At 48.1% G+C, this 23,409-nt stretch overlaps 1 protein-coding gene across 1 annotated transcript in view; it reads right to left on the bottom strand.

The window, feature by feature from the left end:
* Nucleotides 1–2,592: 2,592 nt before the first annotated feature.
* B4GALT1 (beta-1,4-galactosyltransferase 1) overlaps nt 2,593–23,409 on the bottom strand; it is a 57,423-nt gene continuing 36,606 nt past the window's right edge. The window contains exons 3-6 of the mRNA XM_023196094.1: nt 12,941–13,128; nt 7,963–8,085; nt 5,750–5,854; nt 2,593–5,551 (exon numbers count right to left, since the gene is read on the bottom strand). Of these exons, the coding sequence (XP_023051862.1) occupies nt 5,419–5,551; nt 5,750–5,854; nt 7,963–8,085; nt 12,941–13,128 (549 nt within the window). The 3' untranslated portion in view covers nt 2,593–5,418. The remainder of the gene's footprint in view (nt 5,552–5,749; nt 5,855–7,962; nt 8,086–12,940; nt 13,129–23,409) is intronic.

The raw sequence follows: 23,409 nt of genomic DNA on the forward strand, positions 1-23,409 counted from the left end.
GTGTGTGGATGCGTGCATCTGGGTGGATGCGTGTGTGTGGATGCATGAGTCTGGGTGGATGCATGTGTGTGGAGGTGTGCATCTGGGTGGATGCGTGCATCTGGGTGGATGTGTCTGTGTGGAGGTGTGCGTCTGGGTGGATGTGTGTGTCTCGGTGGAGGTGTGCATCTGGATGGATGCGTGTGTCTGTGTGGAGGTGTGTGTCTGGGTGGATGCGTGTCTGTGTGGAGGTGTGCATCTGGGTGGATGCGTGTGTGTGAAGGTGTGCATCTGGGTGGATGTGTGTGTCTGTGTGGAGGTGTGCGTCTGGGTGGATATGTGTGTCAGTGTAGATGTGTGTGGATGTGTGCGTGTGTGTGGATGCGTGTGTGTGGATGCGTGTGTCTGTGTGGATGCGTGCGTCTGGGTGGATGCGTGTGTGTGGAGGTGTGCGTCTGGGTGGATGCGTGTGTGTGGAGGTGTGCGTCTGGGTGGATGCGTGTGTGTGGAGGTGTGCTTCTGGGTGGATGCGTGTGTGTGGATGCGTGTCTGTGTGGAGGTATGTATCCGGGTGGAGGCGTGCGTCTGGGTGGATACGTCTGGGTTGATGCGTGCATCCAGGTGGATGCATGTGTGTGGATGCGTGCGTCCAGGTGGAGGCGTGTGTCCGGGTGGAGGTGTGTGTCTGTGTGGATATGTGTCTTGGTGAAGTGGAGCACACAGTGAAAGGTTAAGTTCACCCTTTGACTGGTGTGCTCCACTTCACCCAGACCTTACAGCTTGCAAAGTCCTGTGTGGCACTGTGATATAATAAAATATATATATTTGGCCTCTGCCTTGGGTTCCTGATACAGAGCCCCTAAAACTCATAATTTCCTGAGCAATAGGGAGGCTAGCAGAATCTTTTGTTCTAATATTTGATGTTTGGTTCCTGATGGAGCTTCTAATCCCTTGGGATGTCCCGGGTGACAGGAACGTCTTTTGTTCTAATGAAATGATTCTCTGTGAGCTCCTGGATGGGGACTGGTCACCAGAAAGACCAAGCCATGATGAGAAGCTTGGCACTTTCAGCCCCACACCCATCCTTCAGGAAGGGGAGAGGGGCTGAAGGCTGAGCTGACTGACAGTGGCCAATGATGTAATCTATCAGGCCTATGTGTGAAGCTTCCATAAAAACCAGAAGGACAGGGTCAAATGAGCTTCCAGATAGCTGAACATGTGGAGGTGTCTGGAGGGTGGAGCCCCTGGAGAGAGCATGGAAGCTTCTTTCCCCTTCCCCCATGCCTTGCCCTATGCATCTCTCCATCCGGTTCTTCATTGGTATCCTTTCTAATGTCACTTATAATAAGTCCAGTAAATGTTAAGTGTTACACTGAGTTTTAATTAAACACTAAGTTCTAATTAAGCTGTCCTAGCAAATTAAACCCAAGAAGAGGCTCATGGGAACCCCAATTTATAGCTGGTTGATCAGAAGTATAGGTCACAACTATAGCTGTGTGAGTGGCGTAAGCCTGCAGCCCAACTACTTCTACTTGGTAAGTTATGGCGGGAGGATCGCGTGAGCCCAAGAGTTTGAGGCCAGGCTGGGTGATACAGCAAGGCCCTGTATCCAAAAAACATTTTTTAAAAGTGTAGGTCACAACCAACTACTTGTGACTGGCATCTGCAGTGGGGGCAGTCTTGTGAGACTGAGCCAACCTGTGGGATCTGACGCTATCTCCAGGCAGACAGTATCAGAATTGAGTTAAATTGTAGGACACCCAGCTAGCGTCCACTGGAAAACTGCTTGTTGGTGGGGAGAAATCCCCACATATCTGGGGGTAGAAGTGAAGTGTTGTGAGTGGTGGTGTGTGAGAAGGAAAAAAAAGTTTTTTTTTTTGTTTGACATGAATAGGTGGAGACAGCCAGATGGCCTTGGAGTGGCTAGAAGAGGCTGCCCTTCCTGCTCCTGTTTCCCAGCTGATGCCCCACATTCACAGCTTTGTCCTGGCAGGGCCTGCAGCTCCCTCACCCTGGAGAGCAGGAGTGGCTCTCCTGCACACTGGTTTCCTGTGGCCCCCTTCTTCAGGAGTACTGATTCAATCCAACCAGCCTGACCCAGAGCCACCAAGAAGGAGGCATCTGGGGCATTTACTATCTCAAGCACCTGGGTAACAACTAAGACCCTTTAAAGCTTCTGGTTACATTTCCTGAGACTGATAAGAAACTTCATTTTGGATAATTCCCTTCAAGTTACACTGTGAGCACCTGGTGCAAATGGCCCTGAGATCTACATCTGAAGGATCCTGGTATCTGCTGAAAATAGCAGAATGTGGCCTGAGAACTGCTAGGGGAAAAAAATTCTACTTTGAAATGGCACTAGCTACATGTAGTGAGTACTTATGAGGCATCAGTCATTGTTTTAGAAATATTGTCACTTTTAAGCCTCAAAAAAGTTCCTATGTGTTATTATTCCCATTTTATAGATAAGAGAATGAAGTTCAAATGGGGAAATGTCTGATTCCAGGGAGGCATGTGTATTTGTGTGGGTCACAGACCAGGGAAAGACCCTGACCCCACCCCATCCCACAGCCATGACACCCCTTACACCTGGCAAAGAGAAACCACCTGCAGTTACAAAGATAGGGTCATTTATTCACGTTATATTATTGAATTTTAAAGGCAAAAATACAGTTCTGTTTTGAACACCAAGGTCAGACACAGCCCCTTCACAATGGTAAATACACACATTTGCATACACAGGAAATCAAAATACACAGCACAACAGGTTTCTGGGACATGAAAGCCATCATCCTGGCTATGCAGAGCCCCTGCCCCCAGCCTGGCAGTCAGCAGAGGGCCCTGTCCGGGCTGAGGGCCAGCACAGCATCTCCTTTACCCTCCTGTGCCACCTCTGCCCTCTCTGATCTTTCCCAAAGGCCAGTTCACACAGGGTCACCGGCAATAGCATGCACAGAAACAGAGAAGGGCGCAGTACATGACAACTTCATGGTCGTAACTCCCAGGAGAAGGAAATGCTCCCTGAACCCCCAGCCCTGGAATCCCCAGTAAGGAAACAGGACCTGCGGCATCTCACAGACCAGGCAAACGTCCAGGCCTAACTGGGCCCTGGCTGTGCCTTGGGCCCATGTGGGCCCATGAGAGCACTACGTCAGCAAATGAGGGGAGCAGTATTTCCCTTGGTTCTGAGAACGAACCACATACTTGACTACTTGACATAAATGAGAAGGTAACAAAAAAAAAAAAGAAGAAGAAGAAGAAAAGGTAGATTTGGTTTTAAGAGTAAAGTAACACAGAAGTTACCACTCAGGGCATTTGTTTGCTTTCTTTTAAGGCACTTTGGAAAAGTCAGGATCTGTGGGCGGAAAGAGAGGCCTTCATTCTTTGTATTTCCCAAAACTCCCTCTCAATGCAGTCATTTCTAGTTTTAATAACATCCTTGGTATAGAGTGGGGAACTGACAGAGAAATACTTTTTGCATAGTCCAACTGCTTCTGCAATGGAAAATAATTTTTAACCAATACAAAGGCTTCTGGAAAAAGAACCAAGTTAGCATCTGAGATGCTCAAAGCAGTAAAGGCACAGAAAAGACTGGGGTCAGGCACCAGCTCAGCCTCCACACTGAGGGCTGGTACCCAGGAGGGCAGTGGTTTGGAGTCTGCCACGAGCACAAGGCTCAACCCTGGGATTAGGCAGCTGAATCTTGGGAACTGAGCCCAGGCTGGACCTGGCAAAGGCGCTCAGTGGTAGGAAGTGCCTTGCACCATCTCATCCCAGGTGGCTCAACAGCTCCCAGCAGAGGTGGGTTTGTGACAGACAGCCCTGTGGGTGGGAACCTCAACTGAGGTGGGAGCACCTGCTAAAAACCTGAGGTGGAACAGGAAGCTTTAGGCACCGAAGTTCTTGGGAGGGCATCAGGATGTGGGTTCAGCTGAACTTCTTTCTAGATCACTAATTAAAAGGCACATTCATACTGGGGAATGGATAGTCTGTTTGACCCTGAGTGCCACAGTCAAGTTTTAGGGGACAGGCAAGAGGCAAAGGAACAAAAAGGGAGAGGAAGGAAGGAATGAGAAAGGCAGGGGAAAAGAGGAAGGAGGAAGAAGGAGAACTGGTAACATAGGGTGGGCCAGAGTGTGTGGCCAGCAGAGCCTCTGAGGGAGGTGGCCCCCACCAGAACAGAGGCTCCCTCCGCCTGGGGAGGTACAAAGGGCTGGTAAACAACCTGACTGCTGTTATTTACAATCCCCCAGCCTAGGGGCCTGAGGGGTCAGTCTAAGGAGGCTGAGGCTCCCTCTGCCCTGCCCACCTGGGGAGGGTTGGGGAAGTGGGGAGCTGCACAGTAGGGGCAGAGGCTTCTGTCTCCCAGGTATCCGCCCCAAGGTCTGGCAGGATGATGCTGACTGGGAGGCCTTGCCTGCCAAGGGGCCAGAGAGTGATTTTGCTCTTGAGAAGACCTGGCCTGCCAGCTAAATCATAGGCCTATTTGTGGCCACTACAGCATATATTTATTTATTTTTTCCCTAAAAAATGCTCAATCCCCTCCCCATATTTAAAACACTACAATAAAAATACATAGGAAATTCAAGTTTACATAGCATGCCAAGAAAAATAAATGTCATGACTTAACATTAAACAGCTATGCAAATTTGGATCAACACAAAATCAAGCCAGATCATAATTAGAACTCGATCTGTTCTTTCTTTAAAATACTACAAACTGCTATTTAAAAAAAAAAGAACAAAAAAACTTTACATTCAGAAATCAGACAATCTGGAGATCGGTCACTGAATGTGAGAACACCCAAGGCTTTTGCTCTGATGCTAGAGTTGCCTTGGAATCCACACATTAGTAGGACAAAAGGTCCAAGGCTCAAGTTCTAAATCCTTTTGCTAAGAAAAGACATATGCACAGTGATTGTAACAGTTGCATACCACTGAAAGAAGTGGGTGAGGGGAGGACGTAACATTAAGAATGGTTGAAATTTTGTTTTTCTGTTAAATTACAACTACCAAAAATACCACACCAATCCAATTTTAGCAGCACTCTCCAAATTTTCACGAAGTAATAAGAACCATACTTTAAAGAAAAATTCTAACCTATTTCACAACAATTTAGCAGTTCTATCACCGGGAATGTATTCCACGGCCACCAAATTTTGGGATGTGTACAGTTCTGACTCTGGGGTGACACTGCGAACACACCAAGAAACCCCCAAAGGCACAAACACCTTGCAGAGCTAAGAAGTCACAAGCCGAGCCAAGTTGGGGGCAAAATGTCCCACTCGTCCTGGTCATCTGGAAAGCCATCTGAATGATGAGCGAAGGGGACCCGTCACTCAGACTGGTAAAAATGAGAGGGACCAGCCCAGCAGATTGGCAGAGACACACAGCAGAGGTCCCTGGCTAATTTCAGGTCTCTTATCCGTGTACCAAAACGCTAGCTCGGCGTCCCGATGTCCACTGTGATTTGGGTATACAATGGGTATCTCTGTACGTCCAGCACCTGGTAGGTGAGTGAGTTCAAACCATCAGAGAGCATTGTCTCCTTTGTGTGTGCAATTCGGTCAAACCTACAAGGAAAAGAGCACGAGGAGATGGTCTCAAAACAAAAATCTTAAGAAGAAACCATTACACGTACTTCCTCCTCCCTCTCCACCGTAACCTGACCACCTCAATTTCCCCCAGGCCCAGAGACCTCTGCAGAGCCTCAGACCTGCAGCCTACCTCATCCTAAAGGGGGAAGGAGTATGAATAAACACAGAACGCACCTCTGAGGATTAGGTTCATTTTTCTTGTCTCTTGAGTGGCGGATCATGCGACACCTCCCGACCACAGCATTTGGGCGAGATATAGACATGCCTCTAAAAACTAATCTGCAAAGAGTAAGGGGAAAGTCATTATCACAGAGCTGCCATACACTTGGCCTGATAGCCCTGGCTGCAAGACTGTTGCTCCATCCACCATCATCCTTGCTGTTCTCACTCAGCCCACAACCTAGCATCATGCCAGAACCCAGCCCAGCATGACCCTGGTTAAAACTCACATTCCTACTCCATGTCCTTTTACAACTGGTTCTGCAGTTGTGGTGTTGACTATCATGTGCCAGACACTGGGGGCGTCTGCCCCACAGAACATACAGGGTGAATGCCTCCAACATAGGGCCTTCAGGACCAGGATGGAGGTGAGAAGAGGAAGATGAGGTTGGAGACACAGAGGAAGAAGCACAGAGTTTGTAAACTGCCGGAGCAAGCCTAGGCAGAGTCCAGCTGAGGATGAACAGGTATCTGCCAGAGCATTTTGGGCAGCCATGATGACACAGGCAAAGGTATGGAAGTGAGAGCAAGCCTAATGCCCTCAGGGAGCAATATAAGCTCCTAGGTGACAAGGGTCTGGGGTAGGATGTGGCAGGTGATGGGCTGAAAAGGGCAAGGCTAAATCACAGAGGCCTTCTCAGAGCATCCCACAAACGGTTGCCAGTATCTGAAAGGGGCCTAATATACAATATTTCCAAAATGTTTTTAGTCATGGGGAAGTCTCTCTGGAAAGTAGTATAAGAATGGAGGGCTTCAGAACATGTGGGAAAAGGCAGAAAAAAACAAATGGAGGGCTGAGAACAAGACTAGAGGCAGCCGGAACAGGGTGGAGGATTCTGTGTTGGTCCAAGGAAAAGGAATGAGGACCAAAATGAAACCCTGGAGAGCAGAACAGCAAAGTTAGTTAAGGGGCAGAACTGGTTGATTCCAGACCACTTAAACATTCCTGGCCTTGCCTGGCACACAGTAAGTAGGTGTATAGTAAGTGTTAGATCCTTTATCTTTCAAGAAAGTTGCTCCGCACACTACCCATCCTTCTAGTGCCACCGCCTTAGCATGGGACTAGATGCCTGTGGACGCTCCCTCCCTCCCCCAGCTGTTCTGACCATTCAGCCCTGTGGTATCCTGTCAGCCCTGCACACTGTCATATCCGCCCAGACCGTCTGCCCAGGAGTGCCTCTGTGGAAGCAGGTTTGCTTCTGTCTGGACCCTATGTCCAGGTTTTCAGTGTCCTAGGCCTGCCTGGCACAGTGCTCTGTATGCAGCAGACATTCAATATGCACACACTTGATACCCCATCTACATACTCTAAAATTGGAGTTTTCTTCAAGGTTTATATTGAAGATGTGGGTCTCTGTTAAGTTTGCACACAATGATAACTTGAATGACTTGGGTGTTGCTCTGACAGGACACTTTCTGTTAACTGGTACTCCAATTCAGAAAGGCTGCACCAAGGTGTATTCTGATATTAAACTCAGTAATGAGTTCAGACTGGCTCCTGGAGAAGGTGCTCATCGGTGGCTGGTGGGGTTGAAGCCTCTACGGCCAGAGGACTGAGCAGAATGTTCTTTCAAATGCTACTGATAGATGTTTTTTAACACTGTAAATGATAACCCACATCATAAAGATTTACCAGCTTAAAATTCTGTCCCAGGATGTGGATGGGACAGAACTGACCAGGCCATAATGGTTGCTGGGGCTGGATAGGTCCTCAAAGGTTTATTATACTACAGTATCGCTTTTGTACATGTGAAAAATACTCCAAAATAAAAATATAACACAAAGCTTCTGTGAAGACAGTTAGGATTCTGCTCAAGGAAACTTGTTTCACAGTGAAAGGGGACCACAATGAGATAAGGGATTTTTACAAAGGACATTTGTTTACTCCTTGAGTATAAAACGGCATGTGGCAAGTCAAAGTAAACTTGCCCCGTCACTTGGCTCCCATTTGACATTTTTCCAGGCTGATACAAAAATCTCAGAAACTCATTTTCCTACAGATCCCGTTTAGCACCTACAGGACCTGTATGAAGCCACACCTAAGAATGTGGGCTGAGTGGGGGTGCATCACATCTGAGGGTCAGTCCTTGCGGAACAACCAAGCATTGATTCAAAAACTGGAAGTGAAGGTTGACAGAGGAGAAAGATATCTAAGTTATGACCATTACCTGTTAAAAATGTCATCATCTTCTCCTCCCCAGCCCCAATAATTATTAGGAAATCCATTGATGGTGAGAAACTGTTGTTTACTTAGAGCAGAGACACCTCCAAAATACTGAACATAAGGTAGGCTGGAGGAAAGAAGAAACAGCAGTGGTTAGTTAAGTTCTGACATCCCCAAAATAAAGCTTGCTAAGAACATAAACACTTTTAAAGTTACTCTTTTTGCTTCTGTAGAGTTCTTTCTTTTTTGAGACGATCTTGCTCTGTCACCAGACTGGAGTGCAGGGACGCGATCTAGGCTCACTGCAACTTCCACCTCCTGGGTTCATCAAGTAATTCTCCTGCCTCAGCCTCCCGAGGAGCTGGGACTACAGCTGCCCACCACCACGCCTAGCTAATTTTTGTATTTTTAGTAGAGACAGGGTTTCACCATGTTGGCCAGGACGGTTTGATCTCTTAAACTCATGATCCGCCTGCCTCGGCCTCCCAAGTGCTGGGATTACAGTTGTAAGACACCAAGCCAGGTCTTTTTTTTTTTTTTTTTTTTTTCTTTTGAGAGAGAGTCTCGCTCTGTAGCCCAGGCTGGAGTGCAATGGCTTGATCTCAGCTCACTGCAACCTCCGCCTCCCAGGTTTTCAAGTGATTCTCCTGTCTCAGCCTCCCAAGTAGCTGGGACTACAGGCATGTGCCACCACGCCTGGCTAATTTTTGTGTTTTTAGTAGAGACGGGGTTTCACCGTATTGGTCAGTCTGGTCTCAAACTCCTGACCTCAGGTGATCCACCCACCTTAGCCTCCCAAAGCGCTGGGATCACAGGCAAGAGTCACCACGCCCAGCCTCTCTAGAGTTTTTTGATGGTGGGTGGGGTGGGAGCAGTTATGAGGGTTTTGTCTGTTTTGCTTTTGTATCAGGGCTCAGATGACCTTATATTAGACACAGATATCAAAAAGTATGATCTTCGTCTTTCCACAACACAGCGCTGTTTCTGTGGTTATGTAGAAAGTTAGTCAGTGACAAGGGCAGGCCTAAGCCCAGTTCTTCCTGAGTGGCTCAGGAATCTGCTTCCCCTGTGCTCTGTTCCTGCACATGAAGTCCTTATTCGGGAGCTCCTGGAATCTGAGATTGTTTTAGAGCCTCCCTGTACCCACCCAGTCACGGCCCCCCTTCCACACCCATCCTATTGACCAATCTAGCTTTCATGCTTGCAAAGGCATACTGACTAGAACACCGACCCTAACAGTTGAGGCAGTGTTTCTGGAAATTTGCTAAAATAAAAATTCTTTGAAACTTCGGACTTTATCCTGATTTAGCAAAATGTATAATGATGAACGTATGTTTTAATATATTTTCAAGTAGTAGAGCATCTGGGCTCTCATCCTTCCAAAACTTTTTGTATTTTAATATTTCAGTGGTTATGAATTGTGAACTCCTAAGGGATACAAAGTCAGCACTGATGAGAAATGTCAAGAATCAGGATGTGCCCCAAAGCCTTCCTGTGGGTTCTCTAAAGGCTGTGGTTTTATGTGACTCTGAGTGCAGCTCCAAACCACACCCAGCTCTTTCTGGAATCCAAAAAGACCAAACCCATCACATAAATTAAGGAAAACTCTAACTCAGACTTTGAGGGGGAAGTCAGCCAAACCATATAGAACATATGAAAATAAAGATGCAATTATTATTTTCAAATATATTCAGGAATTCTGACTGCAAGGATCCTCAAGCAAAGGTCCCTAGGGGGTCTGCTTTAATGAACCTATTCATAATTAGGTGTCATCACTCAGGTGCCGAGTCATCCACCTTTGGCACACCTCGTACTACTGTCCACATTATTAATGTGAGGGTTTGAACGAGAGGTGGCCAGGCCAGTAAGGTTTTTTGATAATCAGTGCTTTTACAGAAATGGCTTCTTAGCTATTTCAAGGGGAAGTACATGCCAAGCTGACATGATTTGGTTTTGCTGTCTCTGCTGCTTTCTCTTCCCTATGTGCCCCAAGCTCAAACCTGCCAGGCTCCTTGTGAAACAAACATGGTGCTGTGGCAAAGAATTAGGGCATCACGGGCCCCTTCGTGGTTCACCACCATGCTTCAAGGGAGGAATCAAGAGGGCTCAGGGTATAAATCTGTGTGTTTCAAGAGAAGAAGATACACACACAGAGAGGGAGGAAGGGTGGAAGTAGGGATGGAAGGGTATAGAAGGACTTCTGAAGAGCCTAAAAGTAAGGTTACATTCAAATTTTCCTCCCTTTAAGACAACAAGTTAGGAACTTTGATCTGGGAGAAGGATTGCATACATTCCTATATTCCCATCACAGCTCTCATGCTCTCAGCAAGGGAGGACAGGAAGAAATGATGAGAATAAAATGAGTCTGACAGAAAGCTGTTGCATCTCAGTAGGTGCAGTAGTTCATGCCTGTCATCTCAGCACTTTGGGAGGTCAAGGCAGGAGGACTGCTTGAGCCCCCAGGAGTTCAAGACCAGCCTGAGTAACAGTGAGACATCTCTAAAAAAAAAAAATTTTTTTTTTTAAGAGTGAAAGGATCACTTGAGCCAGGGAGTTTATGGCTATAGTGAGCCATGATCATGCCACTGCACTCTAGCCTGGGTGACAAGCAAGACTCTGTCTCAAAAAAAATAAATAAAAGAAAAAGAAAAAAAGTTGTATCTAAATAAAGGGTCTGCTGTCTGCATGGGCCAACCACACTGTACTAGTCAGCCTAAACCAGGGGTACCCAACATAGAGGGTACCTGCAGCACAGCTCCTGGATCTTCAAATTCACTTAAAGCAAGGAAGGCAAGGGTTATGTTATTCAACTGATTAGGTTTTGTTTGTTTGTTTGTTTGTTTGTTCCTGAGACGGAGTCTCGTTCTGTTGCCCAGGTTGGCGTGCAACAGCGTGACCTTGGCTCACTGCAACCTCCGCCTCCCGGGTTCAAGCAACTCTCCTGCCTCAGCTTCCCAAGTAGTTGGGATTACAGGCACCTGCCGTCACATCCGGCTAATTTTTGTATTTTTAGTAGAGACAAGATTTCACATGCTGGCCATGCTGGTCTCGAACTCCCGACCTCAGGTGATCTGCCTGCCTCGGCCTCCCAAAGTGCTGGGATTACAGGTGTGAGCCACTGCGCCCGGCCACTGACAGGCAAATTTTTTTTTTTTTTTGAGATGGAGTCTCACTCTGTCACCCAGACTGGAGTGCAGTGGAGTGATTTCAGCTCACTGCAAGCTCCGCCTCCCAGGTTCAGGCCATTCTCCTGCCTCAGCCTCCCGAGTAGCTGGGACTACAGGCACCTGCAACCACGCCTGGCTAATTTTTTGTATTTTTAGTAGAGATGGGGTTTCACCGTGTTAGCCAGGATGGTCTCAATCTCCTGACATCGTGATACGCCTGCCTCGGCCTCCCAAAGTGCTGGGATTACAGGCGTGAGCCACCGCGCCCGGCACTGTCAGGTAATTTATAAGACTTTTATGTTAGCCGGGTGCGGTGGCTCAAGCCAGTAATCCCAGCACTTTGGGAGGCCGAGACGGGCGGATCACAAGGTCAGGAGATCGAGACTATCCTGGCTAACACGGTGAAACCCCGTCTCCACTAAAAAATACAAAAAAACTAGCCAGGCGAGCTGGTGGGCGCCTGTAGTCCCAGCTACTTGGGACACTGAGGCAGGAGAATGGCATAAACCCAGGAGGCGGAGCTTGCAGTGAGCTGAGATCCGGCCATTGCACTCCAGCCCGGGCGACAGAGCGAGACTCCGTCCCAAAAAAAAAAAAAAAAAAAGACTTGTATGTTAATATAAACACGGAATTAGGAAACAATATACAAGTTTATTTATATATTTAGTTTTAAGACGAAACAATGGACTATAAGGCCATTTTCCACCAATGACAATATGTTTTGGATAATACCCCAGTCGGGCATCTGGGCTGGTCTCTTCACTAGCGACATTTTGGTGGAAAAATTTGGGCTTTGTATTTAAGCAGAAGTTTGTGCCCTGCTGGAAAACAGAATCGCGTTCCTTCTTAAAGGGCCAAGGGCAGAAGCAGTGGTTCACACCTGTAATCCCAATGCTTTGGGAGACTGAAGTGGGAGGATCACTTGAGCCCAGCCTGGTCAACATAGCCAGACTTCATTTCTACTAAAAATAAAAAATTAGCTGGACATGCTAGCTCATGCCTGTAGTCCCAGCAACTCAGGGGGCTGAGGCTGCAGGATGGCTTGAGCCCAGGCATTCAAGACTGCAGTGAGCCATGACTGTGTCACTGCACTTCAGCCTGGGTGACAGAGCAAGACCCTGTGTCTTGAAAACAAAACAGGCCAAGGAACATCTGCTGAGGTATACAAGCTAAATAATTCAGTGGGGAAAAACTATTCCAATTTGCTTTCCAAAACTTGTGGGGCAACAGAAAGAAAAAAGCAAGAAAATACAATATCTGTTTGGAGCCTAAAGATAAGAGCCCCGCCCAGATGCTAAAAACTGTTCTTAGGCCAGGCATGGTGCCACATGCCTATAATCCAGCACTTCGAGAGGCCGAGGCAGATGGTTTGCTTGAGCTCAGGAGTTTGAGACCAGACTGGGCAATACAGCAAAACCCCGTCTCTATAAAATATACAAAAATTAGCTGGGCATGGTGGCACATGTCTGTAGTCCCAGCTACTCAGGAGGCTGAGGTGAGAGGATGGCTTGAACCCTGGAGGCAGAGGTTGCAGTGAGCCAAGATCACGCCACTGTACTCCAGCCTGGGTGACAGAGCCAGATCCTGTCTCAAAAAAAAAAAAGAGAAAACTCGTTCTTATCTGGATGTGCAGAGACTAGAGGCATTTCTGGTCTCCTTTTTCCATCTTAACTAATACAAAACACCCATTTCTCAGAGGAGGCATTCTGTTCCAGAGCTTAAAGAGGCCACTCCTGGGCTGCCAGGACTGCATTTCCTAGTCAACACATGACAGAGAAACATGGTTACTACAGACTCCGACTCAGTATTGCTTACCTGAATCCAAACTTATCCATTGCAACGGAAATGTGCCGTGGCTGTGAAAAACACCTGTAGGCATTACGGTCATTCATTGGAATGAGGTCCACATCACTAAACACAAAGCAGGTATAGTCATAGTCCTTCAAGGCTTCTCGAAAGCCAACATTGAGGAGCTTAGCACGATTGAACATAGTGTCTCCGGCCTGGTGCAGAAACAAAAATAGTGTTATCAAATGCCCTAAAGCCTTTGGGCCAAACACTCACAGGGACTGGTGACTTATCCACTATACATGGTCACTAGTAAGGGGCCTCACTTTTCTGCCCTCACTCTACAATCAACACAGAGTACAAAAACCTCTGAGTCAGCAATTCCCCTCTAGGAATCTATCCTGCAGAAGAACTTGCTTGTGTGTGAATGACTATGAACAACATTGTCACTGTGGAATGTTCCTCACAACAAAAGACTGCAAAAAACAGAATTAGTAGGGAACTGGTTCAATAAGTCATAGTACATCCATATAATGGAATGGAACTGTTAAAAAGAGGCAGCTCTAAAAGAAAGGTGAAAAAGGCATTTAAACACATACATCATTTATTTACACACATTATAAATAAACTCCAGGACAGGTATGCAGGAAACTGGTGACATTAGTTGGGTACCCATGGGACTTTTCACTTCTACCTTCCTTATATGGTTGACTGAGGTTTGATGACCACATTGTGTGCCTTCCATCTACCTGTCAAGCACAAACCTAGGCACCTGAGAAATACAGCAAACCCAACTCAACCTCTGTCCTCACAGTGCTCACCATGGAGTGTAGGAGGCCATGCCATACATACCAGGATAGAAGCAAGGTGCACAAGACAGAAGAGGGACACCTGCTAAAGGGTGCCAACCACGAGGTCAGACTTCAAGTGTGCTGGTGCGAAGGGATTGCATATTTTTATTTTTTATTTTTGAGATGGAGTCTTGCTTCGTTGCTGAGGCTGGAGTATAGTGATATGATCTTGGCTCACTGCAACCTCTGCCTCCAGGATTCAAGCAATTCTCCTGCCTTAGCCTCCCGAGCAGCTGGGATTACAGGCAAGTGCCACCATGCCCGGCTAATGTTTTTTTTTGTTTTTTTAAAAAATTTTCAGTAGAGATGGGGTATCACGTTGGCCAGGCTGGTTTCAAACTCCTGACCTCAAGTGATCCGCCCACCTCGGCCTCCCAAAGTGCTGGGATTACACTGTATGTTTTATTTGTTTTCTTTCAGTAAGAAGGTAAGCTCAATGAAGGCTGGGATGTTTTGTTTTTTTATTCGCCCAGTTCCTTGAATACTGCTTCTCACACAATGAGAGCTCAGTATATAGTTGCTGGTTGGCTGAATGAATGAATGAACGGGGTTCAACATACAATGGCAGATGGTAATCCCTTCTGGGAAGCTCAACCAAAGAGCCCTGTGAGTGGTCACCACAGGGATCACATTGTGGGGTGAAGTTGGGAATCTGGTCTTATCAACTCCCATGGCCCCAGGTTAGTAAGGACAGACCCAACACTGACATTGCCACCCCTCACCCTCAGCAATTCACAAAGCCTCCTGCACACATGCTGTCATCCTAACAGGAATCCTCACAATACCAACATGAGGAAACGAACCAAGGCCCAATACTTTGGAATCATTCAATGCTCTTTCCCATCTCTCCTGGGATCAACACAATCAGAGCCCTCTACTTTGGGGAAAAAGTGTGTCATAGGGGCTTTTGACTGGTACACAATCTCAAAAGTGGGATGCTCAAAGTCTTCTCTCCATGCCCTCAAAAGATGACCTGGGCTGGGTGTGGTGGCTCACACCTGTAATCCTAACACTTGAGAGGCCAAGGTGGGCAGATCACTTGAGTCTAGGAGTTCGAGATCAGCCTGAGCAACATGGTGAGACTGTCTCTACCAAAAATTACACAAATTAGCCAGGCATTGTGGTGCACACCTGTAGTCCCTAGTACTCTGGAGGCTAAGGAAGGAGGCTCACCTGATCCCGGGGAAGTTGAGGTTGCAGTGAGCCATGACAGCACCACTGCACTCCAGCCTGGGCGGCAGAGTGAGACCCCCATCACACACACACACACAAGAAACAAAAAAAAAACAAGACTTGGAAACTGGCACTCCACAAGGCTGCCTGTGTGCGTACAGAATGCACAGATGTGCCACAACCACCCAGCCTCACGTGGGGAACTCGGGGAAGCAAACCACTTAGAGAAAGAGAGGCACCAGGAAGAGAATCAAGGAAACATTTCACACACAAGAGCTCCTTTTTTAAAGCCCCTGATAAAGTTTTCTAACCCCGCATGGTGAGTGAAAAAGGAGCCCAAAGGCACACTGTGTTCTTTGGCTGTCCCACAGGCTGAGTTGATTTGGAATTCTGCGTTCAGCTAATTCTGTGTAAGTCAGGGGTTCAAAGAAATTCAAAGTTTAGGCTGGGCACGGTGGCTCACGCCTGTAACCCCAGCACTTGGGGAGGCCGAGGCGGGCGGATCACTTGAGGTCAGGAGTTCAAGACCAGCCTGGCCAACATGGTGAAACCCCATCTCTACTAAAAATACAAAAAATTGCTGGGCACAGTGGCTCATGTCTGTAATCCCAGCACTTTGGGAGACCAAGGCGGTGGATCACCTCAGGTCAGGAGTTTGAGACCAGCCTGGCCAACATGGCAAAACCCCATTTCTACTAAAAATACAAAAATTAGCTGGGCGTGGTGGTGGGCGCCTCTAATCCCAGCTACTTGGGAGGCTGAGGCAGGAGAATCACTTGAAGCCGGGAGGCGGAGGTTGCAGTGAGCCGAGATTGCACCACTGCACTCCAGCCTGGGCAACACAGCGAGACACTGTCTCAAAAAAAAAAAAAAAGTTCAAAGTTTAGAAATTGCATATGAAAATTATGAAGTTGTTGGAATTATTATAATAGAGTATGAATATTCACTGGTGGGGATACCATACACAAGGCATGGATAAGTGTTTCAAATGGCATTTCATTTAATCATCTTGACAATCTTGTAACAACCCTAACCCCAACCCAGACTTACACTATCAAACACAATTCAGCCCCATTGAGCACTTTCTAACAAGCAAAGGGAGGTATACCAATAGAGCCTTTCTACATCTGTGCACTAGACCCCCAGGGCTGGCTGCCCAGCTCAGGATAAGGCTCCCTTCTCTTGGTACACTCCCCAAAAACTGGGGCAGAGGGCTCTTTGAGGCCAGGTCTCTACCATAGGACTGGGCCTACTGGCCTTGGCTGTTTGATCTAAGCAGAGGCCTAACTGAGACTGAACTAAGCATTTTTCCTCTCCCAGGAACTGGAAGTTTGGAACCATGAATGAGCACCTCTAGAGCCAAGGCCCATGAGCAATGGCACCCTGGAGGAGAAGCCCAAGGAGCAGACCTGGTTCCAGCCCCTTTTACCACGGGGGGTGCCTCGGCCCTTTCAACGCGGTGAGACGCCCCAGTGTCCGGCCCAGACTTAAAACTGGTCAGGCAGTTTTCCAGAATAACCTGAACTACATATGCCTCCCTTTCTCCCTCCTCCCAGTCTGGCCTCATCTGTGGGATGCAGCAAGACAGAAGGGCCTGGTGCACTTTAGCAGGTGCTATCACCTATCGGGGGCTGTGGGAACACCAAGCCAGCAGAACGGTGAGGAGGAAAGTGTCCTCCCCAGGAATGACAGAAAAGTCAAGCATTTTCTGGGCTTCTTTGGGTGAAATGCTGTAACACTGGGGCACACACCTTCTTTGATAAGAAAGACAGGCCCTGGCAAGCTCACCAAGCCCCACCACTCGCAGGAGGTGGGAAGATGCCCAGCCTCACTCCTGCCCCCCTCACTGAGCACACTCGTCTGGTGCATCTGCCGCTCCATTTGCTCAAGTAAACATTGATCAAGCACCAAATACACCACAGTGACAGACACATGCATTTTTAATCCGGGAATGCTGGCTTCTTTACTTATTAGCTAGGTGACTTGGGACACATCACACCTCCAGGCCTCAGTTTCCTCTTTTGTGTCATGGGGAGAGCATGTGCATTGTATTAAATGAGACAATGTTGGTAGACAATGTTGTCTACCAACATAAGATTAGGTCCACCCTTTAAAAGCTGGGTTTTTCAGAATTAAGAAGACCCAGCCCGAGGAGGCTGAGGTTGCAGTGAGCCATGACAGCACCACCACACTCCATCGTGGGTGACAGAGTGAGACCCCATCTCAAAAATGGGGCCTGTGGCTGCCCCACTGCCTGGCAACAAATGTCGGCTACTATCATTATTACAGGAAGAGGCTTTCCCATCCATCTTGAACAGTCAGACCATTCCAAATGTCTCTTAGCTATCCTACCTGGAGACTCTGCCTTCTGTAGTGTTTGCTTCAAAATTCCTCTCAAATCCTGCTTCTCTGATGAACGGGAAATTACTAAAAACATTTAAGGTTCAAGGGAATTAGCCTGTGGCTTACATGATTAGTTTCTCACAGCAGAAGAGACTCAGGGGGACCTCTGGAGGCCTGTGAAATGCGTAGGAAGTCACACTTGGTGAAGAGGAGCCAGCATGCTGGGTGCAGGTGTCCCTTTGAAAGACTCAGCTTTTAAAGGGCAGGCCTAATCTTATGTTGGTAGACATGAGTTACAGTTATCCCTTCCTTCTAGGTCAACTGGCTGCTTTTAGAGGGAGAAGACAGGCCCCCTAAAGAAAGGCCAGAAAACATATAAAATCCCCAAATGATTGAGCAGAGACTGATACAGGACAGGGACTGGAGACAGCAGACAGAATCGACCAGACATAGACTCTGGAGGAGGTGGTGAGACAGAAGGCAATTGTAGGAGTAGAGAAAAGCATGCATGGTGAGAGCATTTGTAAAGGCTGTTAAGGAAAAAAGAACAGTCAAGGAACTAGAAGAAATTCCGAATGAGTGAAGCCAGAATGAGACACGAAGGCAGACATGAGCCAAATCACAGAGGCCGGGGAGGAGGGTTAGGTGCTTGTTAAGATACTTAAGCTTTATCTTTACTTAGGTCACAGGGAGCCTTAAACCATGGTTTGTATGTCAAGGAGGGATCTGTGCCCCAATCCAACTGAAGGCAAGGAGACCAGTTACAAAGCTGTTGTATGATTCCTGTGAGGCAACAACCGTGGGTAAGCAGACAGTGCCTCCCTCAAGGGCTAAAGGCAGGGGCTCCACTTCCACTTCCCCTTCCACACCTCAACTGCTCCCTGTGTATGTACACTACACTTGCAAGCAGCCTTTGTAGGGGCGGGGCGAGGTTCAGGACAGGTGCTAGAATCTGGTCTAATCCCCAAGAAAATCCTAACTGTGGTTAAGGAAGGCAAGTGTGGCCTTTCCCTGATTGCAACAGGGGACAGATGACCAACTACAGAAAGTCACAGGCCCCTCTTGTCCAAGTCCCAACAGTTTCTGGAAGAACTGTCTGTCCAATCACCCTGCCTTCCTTGGATGTCAGGTCCATGTGTGTACATCAGCAGACACATCCCTTGTCCATAACAGCTGAGGGACCAACTGCACCCAGCCTCTCCTGCACCAAAAGACACAGCAGCAACGTGGTTGGAACCATCAACCCAAAGCCAAGACTCACAATGACTCAGAATTTCTACATGATAAGAGAGACACTGTTGCTCCCATACACATGCCCTGGCTCTTCACAGAGCCACACCCCTCCCCATCATGCCAGAATGTAGCACTAAGCTCTCAACAGAACCCGACAGATCCACCCGACAGATCCGGGGGCAGGTCTGCAGCCAGTGGCAATGTTTGCTGAAACACCCTCTGTATGCTTTTCTGTGCCCACTGAGACAGTAAGAGGAAGGAACTAGGCCGAGTGGGTTGCATGAAACAGTAACAGATCAGCGGCAGCAGAAGCTCTGACCGGGCATTCCTCCAGGCCTAAGTGTGGATCCTGGAACAGTGGACAGGCTGGGAGGTGATCCCTAGAGAATTACTGGAAAGAGCCTGGGATTATACAAATGCTGAGTTTGTGGAGGGCTAATAATATCTACTCACCCATGAGTTCACAGCAGTTGGGCTCTAGTTTTGCTTTTGTTGTTGTTGGTTTTTTGCAGGGGGATACAGGGTCTCGCTATGTTGCCCAGGCTGGCCTTGAGCTCCTGGGCTCCAGCAATCTTCTCACCTCAGCCTCTTGAGAAGCTGGAACTGTCAGCACATGCCACCATGCCCGGCTGGGCTCTATTTGTTAACCATAACAATATGGTAGCTCAGAGTTCTCAACAAAACTTGTCTGAGATTTAAACTCTTCACCCCAGTGAGTGAGAGAAATGGGCCTTCGAGGGTTAGGGACCAGGCTATGGGAGTGGTTCTCAGTCAACCAAAGTCACCACTCTCAAGAGTGAGCATATCCTTGGCCCCTGCCACACAGGAACACAGACTAGACTGCGGCTATAAAGTTGCTTTCAGAGAGAACTGAGCTCCTTGAAGAGCCCAACAGGGATTCTGGGTGAAGTGAGCACAGAGGAGACTTTTTTTTTTTTTAAACAGAGTCTCGCTCTGTCACCCAGGCTGGAGTGCGGTGGCGCCATCTCGGCTCACTGCAAGCTCCGCCTCCCGGGTTCACACCATTCTCCTGCCTCAGCCTCCTGAGGAGCTGGGACTTTTCAAGCACCCACCACCACGCCCGGCTAATTTTTTTGTATTTTTAGTAGAGACAGGGTTTCACCATGTTAGCCAGGATGGTCTTGATCTCCTGATGTTGTGATCCACCCACCTCGGCCTCCCAAAGTACTGGGACTACAGGTGTGAGTCACCACGCCTGGCCAGAGGAGATAGTTTTAAACCCAGCTCCAAGGAGCCAGCACAGGATGCCTGCCTCTCCCAGGGCCTGACACACTGAAAACTGGAGACATGGCTTTCCGCAGACACGTCAAGACAGTGGTGCTAAGCACGTTCAGGATGTTTAAGATACAAGTTGAAGAAAAATACTTCAGAAAAGCTTCTCTTTCAGAAAGCAATTTGGCCATCTGTATTAAAACTATAAAAATGTGTAAACCATATCTGAACCCATAATCCCACATCTGAAAATCTAGCCTGGGAAAAAGATCCTAAATGTGGAACAAACCAACACAGAACAAACTTCAGACTCCAAGATGCTCATTATGGTATTATTTACGATCATGGAAAATTGGACATTATCTAAAGGACTTCAAAGATAGAAAAGACAAGTTAATTATGACGGAATTCTATGATCAACTACTATGAAGGTATGGAAAGTGATGATGATGAAGACTACGAAATAACATGGGAAGATGCTGATGATAAAGAATTTAAGGAAAAAGCAGGATACAAAAGTTTATACACACACAGCATGAGCTCAACTGTGGTTTAATTTAAAAGAAGTTAAACTCTCAGACCCTGTACAACAGGCTGGCTTCCAGTAACCTCGGCATTTCCAAGAGAGCCTACAGAGGCCCTGGTCTTGCCTAGGAGACCCCAGGGCCTGAGGATGACACACTCATGGGATTATTTACATAGCCTCCCCCTGACCAGTAGGGCCCTGGCTCTGGGTTGATTTGAGGACATGTGAACATTACCAGGGACTGGTGGTGGCAGCGGTGGTGGCAGCAGCAGTAGTTAGGTCAGCATTCCTCGCTCTCTCTCTCTCTAGGAGGCGGAGAGTACGGAAGAGAAGGTAGGTGGAGAATAAGAAGCAGATCAGAGAGGAACTCCTCCTTCCACTTGTTTTTTTACAAACAGGATTAACAAGTAAAGGCAAAAGGCCCCTGCTAGAAGGAAAACAAAAAAGAAGAAAAAGAGAAAAGGGTGGATGCAAGGGAGAGAGGTGAGGAAAAGAGAAGCAAATGTCAAAGCTGCAAGGGAAAAGGGGCCCATTCTGATGACCAGTGTTCCAATGCAAAAGCAAATTCCTAATAAGCTGTCACTCCGTGTCACAGAGTCATGGGTGAGCAGAAAAAATGGCGTTTCCCAGAACAATATCCATGGAAGCAATTCACCAGTAAATCGAGTCCGCAGGAGAACAGAGAGACACACAGACTAGGTGGGGCACATAGCAAAGGGGCAACACTCAAACAGTGATGGCGCAGAGACACTCCCTGGCCTTCCCACTCCCACTCCCCACCCCCGGCAGGCTCCAAAGGGTCCAAGTGCCAGAAGGAAGGGGAGGCTGCAGGACAGGACCAGCTCTACCCCACTCCTCCCGAGCCCCGTTCCCACACACATCAATCTGCGCACTGACAGCTCAGGTAGAAAATGGAAGGCAGGGATGGGGGGATGGTAGAGATGATCAAGATAGAAACCAAACCAATGGGGCCATAAGCCCAGGCAGCTGTCCTCACTAATGGGATAGACCCAGTGGTCTGCTTCTCCCCAGTTGATGTTGACCTTGTGTAGGAATCAGCTGCTTGGACCAGTGACAGAGACAACTGCTGAGGTAGGGTGACAGATGCTCTTACTCACTGAGGGTACAAAGGACTATCTCCAAATCCATCCTCAACCAGCCTGGAACTATCACCCCATCATCCTAAAACAGTGCACAGAAGAAAAGGAAACAGGAGAAAACTTCAAAGCCAGAGAGAGTCCTCCGGGCAGCTGGCTGAGCCCTCCCTCCATTTCTCCACAGCCTTTCAGGCAGGCTCTGGCTCTGCTTCCCAGCCATCATGTGCTTACCTTTGGAGCCTTCCCTCTGCAGGCACAATCAGAAGACCATTTGCCTTACTAGGGCGGGGTAGGGGCGGATGTGTGTGTCAAAATTCAAAGTGAGACCCTAAAGGTGCTGAGTCCAAAGACCCTAAAGGAGTTTTGTGACCATTAACAATCACAAGGCTAAGGTATTAATAGGTTTTCTGCATTTTTCCTGATAAGGGAGGTCACCCCAAGGACTGTCACAGGCAGCCTGTGCTCTGGTCAGCATTGAGCCGGAAGCTTCGGGGGAGAGGTTTAAGGGAGGGGGCCCTGCAAATTCCCAAGGGTGATGACCTGGCCTCACTGGGAAAGGAGGCTTCACTTCCAAGAGGCACAGATCTAGGTAGAAGACCAGGAGTAGGGCTCCTGAGACTAGGTATAAACAAAGAGGCAGGAATCCCAGGAAAAAGCCCCGTGCTCCACTCACTGACTACATCTGTACTGACTATGTACCAGCTGTGTGGTCAGGGAGAAGGGAGGCAGACATGAGGGACTGGGAGTCTGGGGGCTGGGTTGAGGCTGGAACTCAGATAATCATCCATTTCCAGAAAGTTCTGAGCAGCCTGGGAGCAGCAGGGAGGGAGAAGTCAGCTCTATTCCAGGGACTCCACAGAGCTAATGAGGTTGGGGAGGGAAGCTTAAAAGATGGCCAGAGACACACCAGGAACAGAAGGGACAGCATAAGAAAAGGCACAAGGAGGGGAGAACAGAGGTATCTGGGTGGAGAGGGGGAGTCCAGTGAAGTGGAGAGGAGGAGGAAGTGGCTGGAGGTAGGTCGGGGTCTCAGAGGCTAAGCTTGGGCCTTCCGACCATTTAGACCCTTGCCTGTGGGCAATCATGAAATGCTAACAGGTTTAAAAGAGTAAGTAACATGGTCAGAACCAGAAAAATCCCGGGCAGCTGAGGAAGAACAGAGGTGCCAGAAGATATGCAATCGGAACTGGAGAGACCAGTTCCGTGTACTGGCTGTGGGCCAAAGGGCTGCCATGGTTGTGACAAACCCACCTGGCCAGCTGTGCCTGCATTCCTTACTCATTTTGTAATTTTTATGATGGGCAACCCACAAACATCCTGCATTCCTTAATTTAGGGCTAGTGCTGCCAGGTGGCGAACTGCCCTCCCTTCACCTTGAGTGGCTTTACAGTCTCATTTCCGGGTTCGAGTGTTAGGAAATGCAGCATGCATCCCTGTTTGCTATGGTATCTTCTCCTCCTCCTTCTTTTCTCACTGCCGTTGAAGTTGGAATGCTGTATCTTGACATCCACACCTCAGAGTACAAGGAGCCAAATAGTATTTTCCCATGCTGGTGAGTAAGGTCAGGGGTGGGAGGAGAGGCCTTGAGGACAAAGAGCAACTCTTGTTCTTCTCTATCTCAACCAGGAAAGCCTCTCCCCACTCATTCCTTCAATATCCTTATTTTGAGATATAAGTTATCGCGGTAATTACAGAGGCATAAGCCAAATGGGAGGGGTTAACAGCTTTCTATAGACAGAGTATGAGTCATAATAACTGGTGAAAGTTCACACCTGTGTGTGGAGCTTGATAAGTGGCCCCACTCTGAAGAGGCCTACAGGCCCGGGATGGCCTCTGAGTCCTCTGAGATTCTGCCACCTGGCTCATTCCACCATCCGTTATCCTCTGACTCCAAGGAGTCCAAACCAATAGAAGGAAGGGTCCTGATGCTGGCTCTGAGTGGGGGTGCAGCAGGAGGTGGTGGGAGTCATGAAGAATTCACCACCACAGAAGCAGGCAGAAGAAACAGGCAGGACGAATGGAGAGTGCAGAGGCAGGAGT

Source organism: Piliocolobus tephrosceles, chromosome 14 (genome assembly GCF_002776525.5).
Source record: "Piliocolobus tephrosceles isolate RC106 chromosome 14, ASM277652v3, whole genome shotgun sequence".
Taxonomy (NCBI): domain Eukaryota; kingdom Metazoa; phylum Chordata; class Mammalia; order Primates; family Cercopithecidae; genus Piliocolobus; species Piliocolobus tephrosceles.